Source organism: Trachemys scripta, chromosome 1 (assembly GCF_013100865.1).
Source record: "Trachemys scripta elegans isolate TJP31775 chromosome 1, CAS_Tse_1.0, whole genome shotgun sequence".
Classification (NCBI taxonomy): domain Eukaryota; kingdom Metazoa; phylum Chordata; order Testudines; family Emydidae; genus Trachemys; species Trachemys scripta.
The window spans coordinates 188,135,819-188,152,603 of record NC_048298.1 but is presented as its reverse complement, the minus strand read 5'-3'; the positions used below and the strand labels follow the sequence as shown (position 1 = coordinate 188,152,603).

General features: G+C 46.0%; 2 protein-coding genes across 6 annotated transcripts in view; one reads left to right on the top strand and one right to left on the bottom strand.

The window, feature by feature from the left end:
- TTC3 (tetratricopeptide repeat domain 3) overlaps window positions 1-8,058 on the bottom strand; it is a 137,086-nt gene extending 129,028 nt beyond the window's left edge. For all 4 annotated transcript variants that reach the window (XM_034752701.1, XM_034752718.1, XM_034752727.1 and 1 more), the window contains exons 1-2: window positions 7,910-8,058; window positions 5,818-5,906 (exon numbers count right to left, since the gene is read on the bottom strand). In XM_034752701.1, the coding sequence (XP_034608592.1) occupies window positions 5,818-5,895 (78 nt within the window). In that variant the 5' untranslated portion in view covers window positions 5,896-5,906; window positions 7,910-8,058. The remainder of the gene's footprint in view (window positions 1-5,817; window positions 5,907-7,909) is intronic.
- Window positions 8,059-8,197: 139 nt separating this feature from the next.
- PIGP (phosphatidylinositol glycan anchor biosynthesis class P) lies at window positions 8,198-15,908 on the top strand. 2 transcript variants are annotated; one of them, XM_034752748.1, is made up of 5 exons: window positions 8,198-8,371; window positions 9,861-9,961; window positions 12,832-12,904; window positions 13,660-13,778; window positions 15,027-15,908. In XM_034752748.1, the coding sequence occupies exons 2-5, from the start codon at window positions 9,880-9,882 to the stop codon at window positions 15,155-15,157; spliced, it is 405 nt and encodes a 134-aa protein (XP_034608639.1). In that variant the 5' UTR covers window positions 8,198-8,371; window positions 9,861-9,879; the 3' UTR covers window positions 15,158-15,908. The 2 variants fall into 2 exon arrangements, with proteins under 2 accessions (XP_034608639.1, XP_034608648.1); XM_034752757.1 differs by lacking the exon at window positions 8,198-8,371 and adding an exon at window positions 8,388-8,408.
- Window positions 15,909-16,785: the final 877 nt, after the last annotated feature.

Below are 16,785 nucleotides of genomic sequence, written 5' to 3'. Positions count from 1 at the left end.
TTAAAGAAGCCTTATTGAGGGTGCCGGAACAAACCATCCTGATGTGCAGAAAGAATAGCAAATATGGCCAGCGACCAGCTTTGCTTAACAGTGAAATCTGTGAGCTTAAACACAAAAAGAAAGCTTATAAGAAGTGGAAACTTGGACAGATGACTAGAGAGGAGTATAAAAATATTGCTCTAGCATGCAAGGGTGTAATCAGAAAGGCCAACGCACAATTGGAGTTGCAGCTAGCAAGGGATGTGAAGAGTAACCAGAAGGGTTTCTACAGGTATGTTAGCAACAAGAAGGTGGGATAGGCAACCTAGTGACAGATTATGTGGGAAAAGCTGAAGTACTCAATGCTTTTTTTGCCTCTGTATTCACAGACAAGGTCAGCTCCCAGACTGCTGCACTGGGCAGCACAGTATGGGGAGGAGGTGAGCAGCCCTCATTGGTGAAAGAACAGGTTAAGGACTATTTAGAAAAGTTGGACATGCACAAGTCCATGGGACCGGATCTAATGCACCCGAGAGTGCTGAGGAAGTTGGCTGATGTGATTGCAGAGCCATTGGCCACTAATTTGAAAACTCGTGACAATCAGGTCCCAGACAGTTGGAAGAAGGCAAGTATAGTGCCTATCTTTAAAAAAAGAGAAGAAGGAGAATCCGGGGAACTACAAATCAGTCTCACCTAAGTCCCTGGAAAAATCATGGAGCAGGTCCTCGAGGAATCCATTTTGAAGCACTTGGAGGAGAGAAAGGTGATCAGGAACAGTCAACAGGGATTCACCAAGGGCAAGTCATGCCAGACCAACCTGATTGCCTTCTATGATGAGATAACTGGTTCTGTGGATATGGGGAAAGTAGTGGACGTGATATATCTTGACTTTAGCAAAGCTTTTGATATGGTCTCCCACAGTATTCTTGCCAGTAAGTTTAAAAAGTATGGATTGGATGAATGGACTATAAGGTGGATAGAAAGCTGGATAGATTGTCAGGCTCAATGGGTAGTGATCAACAGCTCAATGTCTAATTGGCAGCCACTATCAAGCGGAGTGCCCCAGGGGTCTGCCCTGGTGTCACATTATTGACTTAAACTGGGACCATATAGAACATGGTTGCAACCAAAGTCCTGTAATGGCACCAAATCTTGTATAAAGGGGGTCAAATGAGGTGTCTACAGTTATAGTTTGTTGGTTATGATGCTATCTATATGTGTGGATCAATTTTGTAGTTGAAGTTATGAATATTGGCTCTATACTGTCTGTATTTCAAACTTATGTTATGCTTCTGGGAGACATCCCAGACAAGTTGGTGTTAGCTCTGCCTAGCCTGCTTGATGGCCCATTAAGGACCATCAGCTATACAACTGACCCATTGAGAGAAGGCAGATAAGCCTTGTAACTCAGACAAGTATACAGGGACCTGCCCATGTAACTGCAGACTCCATTTTGCTGTAATTTTCCACAGTAAGAATAAAGAGGTGTTCTTACACCTGGAAAAGACTATAAAAGACTGATTCCTCATCTCCATCTTGTCTTCAATCCTGCTTCCTACTTCTGGAGGGACTTTGCTACAAATGGAAGCTCTACACAAAGGACTGAATCACCCATCCCAACTGGGGATGTACTCCAGAGACTTGATTTAAACCTGCAGTTTATTTCATCCCTGCTTCAAGCCTGAACCAAAAACTTCCCCATTACTGTATGTAATTGATTCCATTTAACCAATTCTAGCTCTCATCTATATCTTTTTCCTTTTATGAATAAACCTTTAGATTTTAGATTCTGAAGGATTCGCAACAGCTTGATTTGTGGGTAAGATCTGATTTGTATATTGACCTGGGTCTGGGGATTGGTTCTTTGGGATTGAGAGAACCTTTTTTCTTTTACTGGGGCATTGGTTTTCATATCCATTTGTCCCCCATAACGAGTGGCACTGGTGGGGATACTGGGAAACTGGAGTGTCTAAGGGAATTGCTTATGTGACTTGTGGTTAGCCAGTGGGATGAGACCAAAGTCCTCTTTGGCTGGCTGGTTTGGTTTGCCTTAGAGGTGAAAAAAAAACCTCCAGCCTTGGGCTGTAATTGCCCTGTTTTAAGCAATTTGTCCTGAATTGACACTCTCAGTTGGGTCCCATCAGAATCAGCATTGTTACACCTGGGGCCAGTTTTATTCAACATCTTCATTAATGATCTAGATGATGAGATGGATTGCACCCTCAGCAAGTTCGCAGATGACACTAAATTGGGGGGAGAAGTAGATACGCTGGAGGGTAGGGATAGGGTCCAGAGTGACCTAGACAAATTAGAGGATTGGGCTAAAAGAAATCTGATTAGGTTCAACAAGGACAAGTGCAGAGTCCTGCACTTAGGACAGAAGAATCCCATGCACTGCTACAGGCTGGGGACCGACTGGCCTAAGCGGTAGTTCTGCAGAAAAGGACCCGGGGATTACAGTGGATAAGAAGCTGGATATCAGTCAACAGTGTGCCCTTGTTGCCAAGAAGGCTAACGGCATATCGGGCTGGATTAGTAGGAGCCTTGCCAGCAGATAGAGGGAAGTGATTATTCCCATCTATTTGGAACTGGTGAGGCCACATCTGGAGTATTGTGTCCAGTTTTGGGCCCCCCACTACAAAAAGGATGTGGACAAATTGGAGAGTCTAGCAGATGGCAACAAAAATGATAAGAGGGCTGGGGCACATTACTTATGAGGAGAGGCTGAGGGAACTGGGGTTCTTTAGTCCACAGAAGAGAAGAATGAGGGGGGATTTGATAGCAGCCTTCAACTACCTGAAGGGGGGATCCAAAGAGGATGGAGCTAGGCTGTTCAGTGGTGGCAGATGACAAAACAAGGACCAATGGTCTCAAGTTGCAGGGAGGGAGATCTAGGTTGGATATTAGGAAAAACTATTTCACTAGGAGGGTGGTGAAGCACTGAAACGGGTTACCTAGGGAGGTGGTGGAATCTGCATCCTTAGACGTTTTTAAGGCCCAGCTTGACAAAGCCCTGGCTGGGATGATTTAGTTGGGGTTGGTCCTAATTTGAGCAGGGGATTGGACTAGATGACCTCCTGAGGTCTCTTCCAATCCTAATCTTCTATGATTCTATTATTCTTAGACTTTGAACTGCACAGCTTTTCACATGCACTACTCTCACTAGGGCTGGCGCCCTAGGCAAAACTGCCACCTTGCGCCCCACCCCCCAGCAGCTCCCCGCCCCCACTCCGCCCTGAAGCGCCCCCCCCCTCACGGCAGTTCCCCACCCCGGGGAACCGTGCGGCAGCTCCCCACCCCAGCTCACCTCTGCTCTGCCTCTTCCCTGAGCACACCACCCTCCTCTAATTCTCCACCCAGGCTTGTGGCACCAAACAGCTGATTAGCGCTGCAAGCCTGGGAGGCAGGAGAAGTGGAGCGGTGACCGTGCGCTCGGGGAGGAACGCTGTAAAAATAAATAAAATTGGGGGCACTGCTTTTTTACGCCCCCTAATCTTGGTGCCCTAGGCAACCGCCGAGGTCGCCTTAATGGTAGCACCAGCCCTGACTCTCACCTCTGAAGCGGCAAGAAGAAGCCTGTACTCAGACTCCTTTGCATCTGCTTTCAGCCTTGAGTAAATATTTGCTTTCCTGATCAGTCATCTTGTCACTTGGACTCTTGACTTAAGCTACCCCATCTCTGAGCCTAAAAAAAGGAGTCAGAATTTCTTGGCCTTGCCTATTGGCCACCGCTGTGAACAGTCTCTCCTGGTCAGGCAGCATCTGGCCTTTGACATCTTATTCAGGTTTACTGTCTTTCAAAGCTTTCAGTATTTTAAACATTGTCTGCCCATCTAAAGAGTGCAGTGCCAACTCTACCTGTTGGGCTTCTTGAGTGCTAACACAAGGTTTCTCCTGAGTAAGGCTCCATTCCCTTTCAAACACTTTAATCCAAGACCTGACTAAATAATTTCCCTCACTACTTGCTACTAGCCCAATCTACTTGTCAGATAGTTGATGGGCTTGCTTCCCTTGCTCAAATAATTTTCCCAGGAAAACCTACATTTGCATCTGCAAACTGGATAACTGCTTCACCATCTCATTCGCATTCTTGGCCCACATGCTCCCTGGGACTCTGGGACCTAGGCTGATCTTGCCCCCAAGCTTCCTCAGCCTGGGGCCCTTTCTTTCTTTCCCTGCAAGTGCTGGGACCAGCAAGCCCTTCAAACTTCTGATGTTCTTTTGCCCTGTGGCTACAAGAAAAATCACAGTATCCCCGATAAATCAGAGTGGGGGGAGGGTGAACCCTCTGGTCAAGCTCTAGCCCTGGCTTCTATACTGTGAGTTTCCTGTTACACAACTTAATGCATCCCCATTGGGAGGTCCCCTCTGTTTACAGTTCAAAGTTCTTGCCAGGCAATGTCTCTTTACATGCCCCAGTTCGCCACATTTCAAGCACATTAACCCTAGGACAATCACTCTTCTTGGCCATAAACTGTGTTTTGTCAGTCTCTTTAAGAGACATCAGGGTCTCTTGCTTCTGAGACTACACATCCTTTGTGACCCAGCCCTTTCTGGGTGCGCCACAGTACTCTGCATCAGCCAGTAATCTCCCTCGTTACTCCAGGGGCAAACCCAACTTGCATGCCCCCTCTTGCACACAGTACTTGCACCCCCTTAGCAGGACCATCCGACTTCTTTCCTTTCAGCATCTGTGACAGCCTACATGGACTGCTGGGCTCCCCGCCAACCCTGTGACAAGTGCTCCTGGAGTTGTTACTGCTGCTCCTTCTGTAGATCCAGAATATACGACATCTTTCACTCAAGAGGAGTGTAAGCATCGCTCCTTGTTATCATCCCTAGATGATGGGAGGGGGCCTCATACCCCACTTCTAGTACCATACTATAACAAGGGCCCTCACCCTAGAGTATCCCCTGGCAGCCCAGTGCAGCCCCACCATTGTGTGTCTGCCTCAGTTTCCCTGAGTGAAGGTTTTATGAAGTCCAATGAGATGCATATATTCAACATCACCCCTTCAGGGGCCTAATTTATTCAACCCCAAAGGTGGAATACCACACAAACAAGTCTCCACTTCAGCATCTCTAGTAGGTAGGTGCAAGAGCTGAGCCAGCATTTGTCTGTCAACCTAGTTATGTCCCACGTCCCTTACTAGTAAGGCTTTCATGACATGGAACCATTTTCTAGAGTCCAAGGCCTCTTCTTACTAACTGGGGGAGGGTCTCTTCTCCTGGGTCAAGGCCAAACTGCAAAGACCTTTCCTCAGGACAACATCTAATTTCTCTTTTCCAGGGCTTCTGCCTGTTGAAGTCTTTCACAGGAGCCAGGTTTCCCTGAGCCTAATCATTCATAGTCCCTTCCTTCCAGAAACTCTCCCACTGAAGAACATTCTCCCTGGGTTTCCTTCATTGGATTCCCATCCCCTCTGGGAACTGCTTTCTTTATCACGCCCAGGTGCTTCACTGCCTAATTAAATGCCTCCCAATTACTCAGTAAGCCAGATGAACCTGAGTTGCCTCATCCATCCTAGTGCAGCCTGTCAGAGGTAAGCCAAGCCCCTGACTCCTCCTGAGGGCCAGATACCCTCTGATACACTCATATAGCTTATTCCCAAAGTGGAAGGGGAATAATCTATACTGGTATAGATCTTCATATAAGTATAACTGTGTTCTGATTAGGTACCATACCAGTATAATGATTTAAGTTATAAATTAAAAAACAAAAACCCAACCTACACCCTATCTGACAGCTGTTCACGTACAAAATCAGTGTGCAGACCAGCTAAATAAGAACCTCCATTAGGCATTCTGCCAATCCCTTACATATTAATAGTTACTTACCAATTCACAGCATTGTTTAGCACAACCACCATAAAAAGTGATTCCACTGAAGTCTGATTCCAATGTAGTTACCTCCATAGTGCATGTCCCTGGGGGGAAATAAAGCCAGAAATGCATTAGAAAAAAAACTCAATTTGTACATTCCTCTGAGAGTGCTTAGAATGTCTGCAAAATTAAGTTATAACCTAATGTGAGGGGAAATGATCCATTCAGCTTTGAATTTTAGCTTTCCACTCAGGATTGTATAGAAGTGAGGGGGGAGGGATAGCTCAGTGGTTTGAGCATTGGCCTGCTAAACCCAGGGTTGTGAGTTCAATCCTTGAGGGGGCCATTTAGGGATCTGGGGCAAAATCAGTACTTGGTCCTGCTAGTGAAGGCAAGTGGCTGGACTCAATGACCTTTCAAGATCCCTTCCAGTTCTAGGAGATAATAAATTAATGGAGATATCTTAAGTCCAGATAACCAGTGTTATTATTTGAGGAGTCCCAATCACAGACCAGGACTGTACGAACAAAGACAACCCCTGCGCCAAAGAGCAGTATAAAACTAGAGACAAGAGATGGATAGACCGATGGGGGAAAACACAGCAAACCAAGAGACAATATTGGTCAGCATGATCATATGTGGACTCAGCACACCAGCAGCCTGTTGTCAAGATTTTTGTAGGCTTCATGACTCTGGAAAGTTTTTCGCACTAGACCACAGAGAACAGTCAACTTCATAGAAATTTGTCTCTCCATGCCAAAACTGACCCAAAACGCTTTCTTTGTAATTTGCATTTTACAGCCTGTGCTTTCTTCACTGATCACAGACAACTATGAACATGAACACACATTCATAAAACGCTTTTGGTTTGGTTCAGGGGCAAACTGTCCTGTGATCACTCTCTCAGTCTCTCCACGGGCATTTCTTCCAAGTAGCAAGCCTCTACCTGCACTTCTCCCAGAGCAGAACCCCACAATTCACACTACTTTAGACAGGATCACTTTAGATAAGCTACAACATCCCTCATTTACCAGTCATGTATAGCTCAGCTTGTGCAACTGGGTTTAACTAGACTCCTCTCTGGGAGCTTGCGGCTAATATGAAATGCAGTGGTTCAGGACACGTTCTTCAGAAACGAATTAATTATTCATTCACAGAAACATAACCAGGAGTGAGAATAGGGTTTTAAATAAAAAAAGCCTATACATATATTTCCTACCTAAACCCAGCCCACCCTTGCCTGTTTATGGAGGTTCTACTTAAGCTGAGTACCCCAAGCTTGGCCAGGGTGAGACAGGTTACCCCCTGTAACTGCTGCCTTCCTGATAGGCTGAGCTCTCCAGTCCGCCAGTCTCTCACCTCAGCTCCCTGGTTCAATTTTATCCATTCCAGAGACTCTGTGTTCAGGATTCCCAAGTTCTTTTGTCCGACTTGGCACCCTGCTCCAGACGGATTCGCGTGTTTCCCCGCTGGGGCGCTTACCTGTAGTCTTTATCATACAGTAGATCCCAGGCATTGTCTATTTCACTACGGGGCAATTCAAGCAGTCTGCAGTCATGTCTTGGCTCTTGTGACCCAAAGCTAACTAGGGCTGATCGTAACGCTTACAGAACTAACCCGCCAACCCCATTTCACATGACACAGGCACACGTTAGTGCAGACAACGCCAGTTCTTCACGGCGGTCAGTCACCACAGGGACGGGTGCTCGCCCGCCCGCCCCTGAAGCGCGGAGGCTGGTGAAGCCCGGGGCTCGGAGGACGGCCGAAGGCCGGGGCCCGGTTCGCGGGGGGCTGGACGCCGCCTCGCCTGACACTTAGATCACTTCGCCCAAGTTTTCGCGAACGGGGGCGCCGGAAGCTCCTCGGGCCAACCCAGAAGCGACCGAGCGCCCCGGCCGCCTCTCCCCGCGACCGGACGCGGCCTGGCCCCGCCGCAGGGGCTCTGGGGTGCGCGAGGGGAGCCCGGGCGGGTGGGGACTGCGGGCTCCTGTCCCCCCGTCACTGGGACACCCCGGCCACGTGGAGAGGAGGCGGAGGCAGCGCGAGCCCGGAAACGATCGTTCAACCGACACCCCGAGCGCCCCCCTTACAACGCTCCCGCACTCACCAGGCCGGGGCGAGCCCCGAGAGCAGCGACACCGCCCGCTTCCTGCTCAGCCGCACAGCCCGGCGCCTCAGGCTCCACAGCCACTTTCCCCGTCCGCCCAGACCTCCTATTGGCTGCCTGCCTTCTGACGTCAGGGAGTTTAGAAAGGAGAACGGGCTCCTCGGGACCCTGCGTTTCCTGCGCGAGCGGAAGAGACACGCGTCGATGGCTCCCGGCGCTTGCTGGTAGAGGCCGCGCAAGCGGGAAAGTGGTTCCGACGGCTTCTTTTAACGTCATGCGCAGGCGACAACTTCGCAGCTCACGCGTGTGTGTCGTTTCACCACGCATGCGCGCAGAAAGAAGTTGCGTTGCGCTCTGGATGCGTCATGGGCGGCTGGGCTGGGCGCTCCGCCCCATTCCTCTCTCTCCCTCGCTCACTGGCCTGGGGCGTCCCGGGCCGCACGCGGAGCAGGCCGGGGGGAGGTGAGAGAGCGGGATGGGCAGAGCGGGAGAACCGGAGGTGCTGTCCCGGCCCGGTGCTGCTGCTACTTCCCCCCGGGGTGTCAAATGGCCGCACTGAGCGCGGCGCGGGCGGCAGTTTTCACGGGGGGGGGAGGAGACGCCCAAGTCCTGAGGACCTCGCAGCCTCCAGGACACCGAGAGCCTCCGGCGCCGAATGTGGCTCCCGGACCTCCCTGCAGCGCCGCTGCTGCCCGCTCACCCGCCCCCCCCCTGCGGGAGGCACCTGGGTCTTGGCGCTGGCCGCGGCGAAGCGCCCCGGAGCAGGGGATGGGACGATGGTCCCGGTGTCGCTGTGTCGTTGGATTTACTCGAGGGCCTACCTAGGTCACAGCCCGTCTCCGCATTGATGGCGAGGAGGGTTGCGGCTGGTCAGAAAGGCGTCGGGGGTTGGCACCCACAGGCCGTACTCTGCCCGCGCTGCCCCGGAGTGGAGTGAGGTGTCTTTTGGGTGCCCAACTCCGCTGCAAGAAAAACCGGGCTCCGCACGGGTCTTCGCCCCGGCAGGGGCAGCCTCTGCCCAACAACGTGCTTGTTGCTGAGATGAGCAGGAAATACTGCTTCTTTCAAGCCCTGTTGTCTTGTCTATGTCAGCAATAACTAATCCAGTTAGACTGCAGGTTCCCCTGCCAGGAGCCGTGGCAACAGGTAGCGCTAGTAGTATGGGTCTACCCACATTGCACCAGGAACCACACTTGATTCCCATTCCCCACAGCCACATCGAAGATGAAAGTGAGAGGAATAGCATATTCACGGGTTTCTCAGCATCTTCGAAACCTATACAAAATCCCTATTGTAGAGTTGCCAGGCATTCGGTTTTCAACCCGAACGGTCAAAAAGGGACCCTGGTGGCTCCGGTGAGCACTGCTGATGAGCTGCTAAAAATCCAGTTGGCAGTGCAGCGGGACTAAGTCAGGCTCCCTGACTCAGCATGGCTTCCGGAAGCAGCCAGCATGTGGCTCCTATGTGCAGGGGCAGCCATGGGGGCTCCGCGTGCTGGCCCTGCCCCAAGCGCCGGCTCTGCAGCTCCAATTAGCCAGGAACCATGGCCAATGGGAGCTGTGGGGGCGGCAGCTGCGGGCAGCACACAGAACCCCTGTGGCCACCCCTGCACCTAGGAGCCAGATATGCTTGCTTCCGGGAGCCACCTGAGATAAGCGCTGCCCCTCACCCCCTTCCGCACCCAACCCTCTGCACCAGGTCAGAACCCCCTCCTTCACCACAAATCCCTCATACCCAGAGCCCACACCTCCAGCCGGAGCCTGCACCCCAACCCTCTGTTCCAGCCTGGTGAAAATGAGTGAGGGTGGGGGTGAGGGAATGGAGTGAGTGTGGGCGGAGCCTCGGAGAAGGGGCGGGGCAATGTTCTGTTTTGTGCAATTAGAAAGTTGGCAACACTACCTTAAGGTGATGTGTAGCTAATAGCTTCTTGTAATTAATTTCTTTCTCTCAGTTAAAAAGAAGAGACTAACATGGTTGAAAACTCTCCAGCCCCATTGCCTGAAAGAGCAATATATGGGTTTGTTCTTTTCTTAGGCTCCCAGTTTGGCTTTAGTAAGTATGTTTGCTTTCTGAGTAAAGTGCTACATGTATTTGCTGTATTAAGAGGCAGAAATGAATACTGTACAATAGTGCCTCCAGTAAGATGTAGAAGTTTTAAAAAAGATTAACTCTGTGTTAATACTTCTCAGGTAATAAAAATGATTATTGTAAAGAAGGACTGAACTGTTATTTGAAGTGTTGTAGCTGTGTTGGGCCCAGGATATTAGAGAGACAAGGTGGGTGAGGTAATATCTTTTATTGGACCAACTTCTGTTGGTGAGAGAGACAAGCTTTTGAGTTTACACTGGGCTCTAATGCTTCTCTCTCACCAAGCTCAGAAGCTTGTCTCACCAACAGAAGTTGGTCAAATAAAAGTTATTACCTCCCAAGCTTGTTTCTCTGAACTGTTGTTAATTTTGCAACTTTATGGGGTAATCCAAGTCTTGTCAGTTCTCCTTTGTATTATCCTTTTGGATTTTGTTCTCCCTGATACTGCTGCTGGTGGCCACATAGCGGAGTGTGCTGAGGGAACAGCTATATTTCAGGGAGTTAGTTGAAAATCTTTCTAGTAGGTTGAGTGTACAGCATATCATGTATACACACTTGGCACTTTGTGACCTGTGTAGAAGTCAAAGATGCAAAACACAAATTCTGAAAATGGGGACTGATACTCAAAGGATGAAAGCTGACGAAAATCACATCAGTTTCACTGTGCTGCTGCTTTCAGCAATGATGAGCCACAACAGAGCAAGGTGCTGGAGATACTCACTTGGTAAGGAGTGGAGTTGTAAAGAGCCCATACTCCGTTGCAGCAAGTATGAGGCTTTTGAGTGGGGAAAACTAAATAGAGAAGGTATGCTCCTTCTCTTCCAACAGTCAGAGGATAGTTTAGGGACTTCAGATTTAGCATATCAAAGACAGAGATGAAAAATGGAGCACCAGATATTTCAGGGACAGAAAAGCAACTGGCTGTAAGAATCCCAGAATCCTTCCCATTTCAAGCAGCTCAGCAAGGATGGAGCTAAGGAGGGCTCCACTCCAAGGGTGTTCCCGAGACTCTACTCTGGGATTCCATCTTCTGTATCCTCTTGCTAGTAACTGTTCTGTTGATCTAAGATGTTGTAAAACCTTAACTTTTGAGCCAAAACTGACCTTACTGTTCCTCTTAAGAGAAATATTTTTGGATTAATACTTGCTTCATTGGCATTGAAATCGGTAATCCCAAATTTACTCCCATTCTAAATATATTTTCAGTAAAATATGCATTTTTAAAAACATTTCTTCAAGTACTAGGTTGTTGTAACTCTTGTTTCAGTTTTGTGACAGTTAGGACTAGTGTGACTCTGTTACTTTATCCTTCCCCACCAATTCCCCATTTATATGTTTACTCACTTGCCAGAATTCTAGATTTTGAGCTCTCTGGGGCAAGAGCTGTCATTGTGTGTTTGTACAGTACCTAGTACAATGCTATCCTAATCCCTATTTTGGGTCTTTACATTTTATCTTTTCTATTGTGATAGCCCCTTAAGTGGCATACTGTAGTAAAAAACTGAATTATTTAAAAAAGAAAATCTCATTCAAGATGTGTGGAATTTCACTAAAATAACATTTGGTACTCCACAGACGTCTCATTTTGGGAGTTAATTGGTTTTGTTGGGGTGTTTAATGGCTAAATCCTGCTATCCTTGTGTAGTCAAATTACCCATTAACACAGAGGTGGGCAAACTACGGCCTGCGGGCCACATCCAGCCCGTGGGGCCCCTGAGCTCCTGGCCCCGGCCCCTCCCCCGCTATTCCCACTCCCCTGCAGCCTCAGCTCACTGTACTGCCAGTGCAGTGCTCTGGACGGCAGGGCGATGAGCTCGTGGGGCAGCGCAGCCTGACCCAGTGCTCTGTGCTGTGCCGTGCATGGCTGGCTCTGTGCTGAGCCAGGTGGCGCAGCTGCACCACCGCCAGGCACCGGTGCTCCAAGCAGTGCGGTAAGGGAGCAGGAGGAGAGGGGGATGGATAGAGGGCAGGAGAGTTCGGGGTGGTGGTCAGGGGGTGGGGGTGTGGATAGGGGTCGGGGCAGTCAGAGGGTGAGGAACGGGTTGAATGGGGGCAAGAGTCGGGGGGGGGGGTTAGATGGGGCGGCGGGGGGCAATCAGAGGACAGGGAGAAGGGGTGGTTGGATGGGGCAGGGGTCCTGGGGGTGGGCAGTCAGGAAGGAGAGGAGGGGTTGGATGGGGTGGCGCAGGGCAGTCGGGGCGGGGATTCCGGGGGGGGGGGGGGGGGGGAGGGGGGGGGGGGGGGGGGCCACGCCCCCCTCCCCTAACTGGCCCTCCATACAATTTCCAAAACCCAATGCGGCCCTCAGGCCAAAAAGTTTGCCTGCCCCTGCATTAACATCATTGCTAGTTTTGACTGCAGAATTAGACCCTTTGTGGTTTAGTGCTGTCATATAGTTCTACATACATAGTCATGTGTGCATATTTCTGAAGACCTAGAGAAATACCTTGGACCAAAGTTTGTAAAATACAAATGTTTAAAATTAATTTTAATTTAAATTTTTAACCTTTTTTTAAAAATTGACAAATGATGCAAGGAATTCTTGTCTATTTTATTCTGGAATTAGAAAACAAATATGAAGAAGAGAATTAAAGTATCATCAGTTATAAAGTTTGTATCCCTATGGCATAGTTTGTGTGTTCATGGTAGCATTCTCTGCAGTATTTCAGTAGACCTATTTAGATGCTTTTTGGACTCTATAGAGAAAATTTTTATAATTTGTTTGTATCCTCTGTAATGACGGTGCTAACTAGATCTAGAATTAATTTGTCTCTTAAAACAATGTAAACTGTACAATTATGATCAAAATATTAACCTTTACTCTTTTTGCACAGTGTTATACCTTGTATGGGCGTATGTTCCTGAATCTTGGTTATTCTCATTGGGACTAACCTACTGGCCTCAAAAGTAGGTTAAATTCATTCACTGTTAAACATGTGAAAGAACAAACACATACCCAGAAAAATTGTGCCAGTGTCCTTTTACATTTAAAATATTTTACATTTAATCCAACTTGAAAAAGAAGATTTAATATGTTTCTCCTCACAAACAGCTACAGTATTTATGTAAAGTAATGTTTCACAAACAATTATCAGCAAGCTAAAATGAAGTGCAGTACACCTGTCTGTTATGTTCTTAAAGTAATTTGGCAGCTGGGTTTAATTAAGGTTTTTTCCTGAAATATCATGGTAAATTTTATTAAATTAAATTGCCAAAAAAAAACTGTCTAAGACATTTATTTGGCTATTATTCCATACTGGTCACAATGGGTCCTTAGTTAATGAACTGCATTTTCAGGGTCTTCTGGTTTTAGTGTGGTGGTCTTAGCTATAACTATTTTTTCTATCCACTTTAAATTCATACACCTCTACCCTGATATAACGCGACCCGATATAACACGAATTCGGATATAACGCGGTAAAGCAGCGCTCCGGGGGGTGGGGGCTGCGCACTCCGGTGAATCAAAGCAAGTTTGATATAATGCGGTTTCACCTATAACGAGGTAAGATTTTTTTGGCTCCCGAGGACAGCGTTCTATCGAGGTAGAGGTGTACTTGTTTCTACTTCTGTACTGTCTTGCTTGATTTAGAGCTGGAAATAATTTTTTACTAAAGACTTTCTTTTGCGAAATGTTATTTAAAAATAAATATTTTATTCTGCAGGTACTGGGCAGTTGCTTTGCCTGTATACCTTCTAGTTACTTTAGGAATTGGCTATATACTACTCTTTGGTATTAACATGATGAGTACTGCTCCACTTAACTCCATGCACACCATTACAGGTAGTTGATAATTTTCTTGTCTAGTTCTTAAGCCTTCTACAAAAGTTATTGACAGTCACTGTAAACATACTTGCTGGTATTACTAAACTAAACCAAATTCAAAACCTTGAATTTGCACTTATGTTTAATGTATTGGTGTATTATAACTCAGTGGTTTGAGTATTGGCCTGCTAAACCCAGGCTGGTTGTGAGTTCAGTCCTTGAGGGGGCCATTTAGGGATCTGGGGCAAAAATCTGTCGGGATTGGTCCTGCTTTGAGCAGGGGGTTGGACAAGATGACCTCCTAAGGTCATCTTGTCCATCCTGATATTCTATGATTACAGGACTGTTACAAACAGTTATATATTTTGTTCAAACTTAATTTCAATACAATGTTATAACTACAAGTTTTGACTGTTTTATTTTTTTCCAAATGTATCTTCTTTAGGACAACCATTACAGTCTAGCATTTGCTACTCTTTCCCATGGATTTTATTTCTGCCCATTAGTCCAGTTCTGAATTCTTGAAATATAGGTGGCTTCCTCAATATTTTCCCATCTTTCTCAAGATGGTATTTCTTTTATTTGCTAATAACTGCTTTTCCTGAGCAAGAACATAGGAGAATTCAAACATTACCCAGATCATTAGAATCTGAGTCCATGCTAAAGCTAAATTGTCCCAATTGGCAGCACCATTTGGCCATGTCCATTCACTTCTAATGAAAACCAACAAAATTAGTATTTTTAAGGCATGCTTCATTGACTTATTTTCACTTGCTTCCACTGAACTGTTCTTTGAAGAGGAAAGAGCCAAGTGTAGACTCTGCAGTAAAGATGGTGACTAGACTGATGACTTGATAGAAAGCTGCTGAGGTCAAGAACGAAAAGGGTCAGCAGCACACATCCACAGGCAGAATTTAGCCCCAAGTCTTCCTTGAATCAGCACTATGTAACTTGCTTTGCTAGAGGGAGCAGAATGTTAACATCTACTGTAGATAAACTGACATTATCAACAAAATGTATTCACTTTTAGTAAACCAGAATGATGCTGTACATGTCTGAAAAGTGGGATGTTTCTCGAATTTCACTGTTAAACGTTGCATAGGATTAGGTTGTAGCTGGATGTGATGTAAAATCAGAGCAGTATGCTTTTATGTTGATGAAGTGTAGGAGTCTAACAACACTTCTAGCAGGAAAACAAAGTATTTCAGTTTATACCATCAGTTTTAAATCATGGAATAGTGAAATCTTTTGTCATATTTCCTACAGATAACTTTGCAAAAAATCAGCAGCAGAAGAAATCTCAAGAAGAAGCAATCCCTGCATTGAGGGATATTCCCATTAGTGAAGTAAACCAAATGTTTTTCCTTGCTGACAAAGGCATTTGTAACAGAAATTAATTGGAACCAGACCCTGTTAGAATAAGACACTACAGTACTTCAATAATTTTTTAGAAACCCATTGTAAGAAAAGTCAAAGGCTTGTCAGTGCTAAGAAATCTAACTCTTTCAACAACTGGAATAGATGAATTTGTATCTAAATTAAGCTGTGGTCAACACTGGTTCACCCTGTGTGGCATAGAGTACTGAACCGGGACTCAGAAGATAGGGGTTCTATTCCCAGCTCTGCTACTAGCCTGCTGGGTGACCTTGAGCATGTCACTTCACCACTCTGCTTTGATTTCCCCATCTGTACTATGCATATGATACTGACCTTTATAAAGTGCGTTGAGATCTACTGATAAGTGTTAATTAAGAGCTATGTATTATTATTTATTATTAAACAAATTGATGATTGTTGAAATGGTTTTATTTCTTAATGTAGAGAGACCTACAGTATTAAATAACAAAATACTTCATTCTGGGAACTGAATTCTTCCATATACATTTGTTTAGCTATGCTCTGGATCCGAAGTAATCTGTTCAGTTACCCCTAGATTTTTTTTTTCTTGCACATTGAGGGTGGGATATTCCAAAGCATTTAATGTTTGGCTTAATTCTACTCTCATTGACTTCAGTGGGAGGGAGCAGAGTTAGGCCAACACTGAGTGCTCTTAAATATCCCACCCTTTTTTTGACCAGTCATAGTAAATTAAAGTGTATGCATTGTGACTGTACAGTAATATTAATAAAATGTTTTAATTGTCTAAAACTGATTGCATTTCTATTTTTTTTTCTGAGGGGTATCTTACTTGCCTTGGACATACAGTGCACAATGGATTTTCTTTAGATATGTATTTCTGCATATCAAGAATATCCTTGTTTTCCTATCTTATTAGGCTTATTAAAAGTGATAGGGTTTCCCAAAACCAGGAGAAAAGGTAGGAGATGAAGAAATATCCAAACAAGTTCCCATTTAAATATATTAGTTGGTTTTTCTTAAATTGCTTTCTTATCCTTCTTCTAAAGTTCTTTAATATTAAAAATTACAATTCTTAAGAGTATTAAAAATTACAATTCTTCCGGACCCATGGAACTGCTGTAAATGTCATAGAAAACTGTGGTCCAGCTTCTTAAACTCAAAGGAAATCTCCAAGTATACTGCATTGTTTCTAAGCCACTGCCAAAATATCTTAAACAGAGAATATTCTTCCACTTAAACGTTACTTTGCTGACAAATCATCACCAGAAGTTGTCTAAATATTTTATTTGTCACCAGCTGACATCCTAACACATTGCATCTTAAAACACTAGTGATAATAGTTAAAGCCAGACAAAAATACCGTCACTCTTGTCAGGAAAGAACTTCAGAGTTACAAAAAGTTACCATTTTGTTAGAAAAGGAAATAAGATATCTTGGAAAACGTCTGTATGTAGGATTTCATACTGATCCCATTAAAACTAATGAATGCTCTGCCACTAACTTCAGTGGGAGTGTTTCCTCCACCTCCCAGCTTGCTATAGCTGAACAATCACATGGATGTTCCCAACTTGTGATCCAGAATCTAAGCTTGCTTGTTTGGTTGATTTTTTTGGTTTTGTTTTTTGCAAGGGGGGAGAGAGAGAGAGGAATCTCCTCCAGCTCTTAG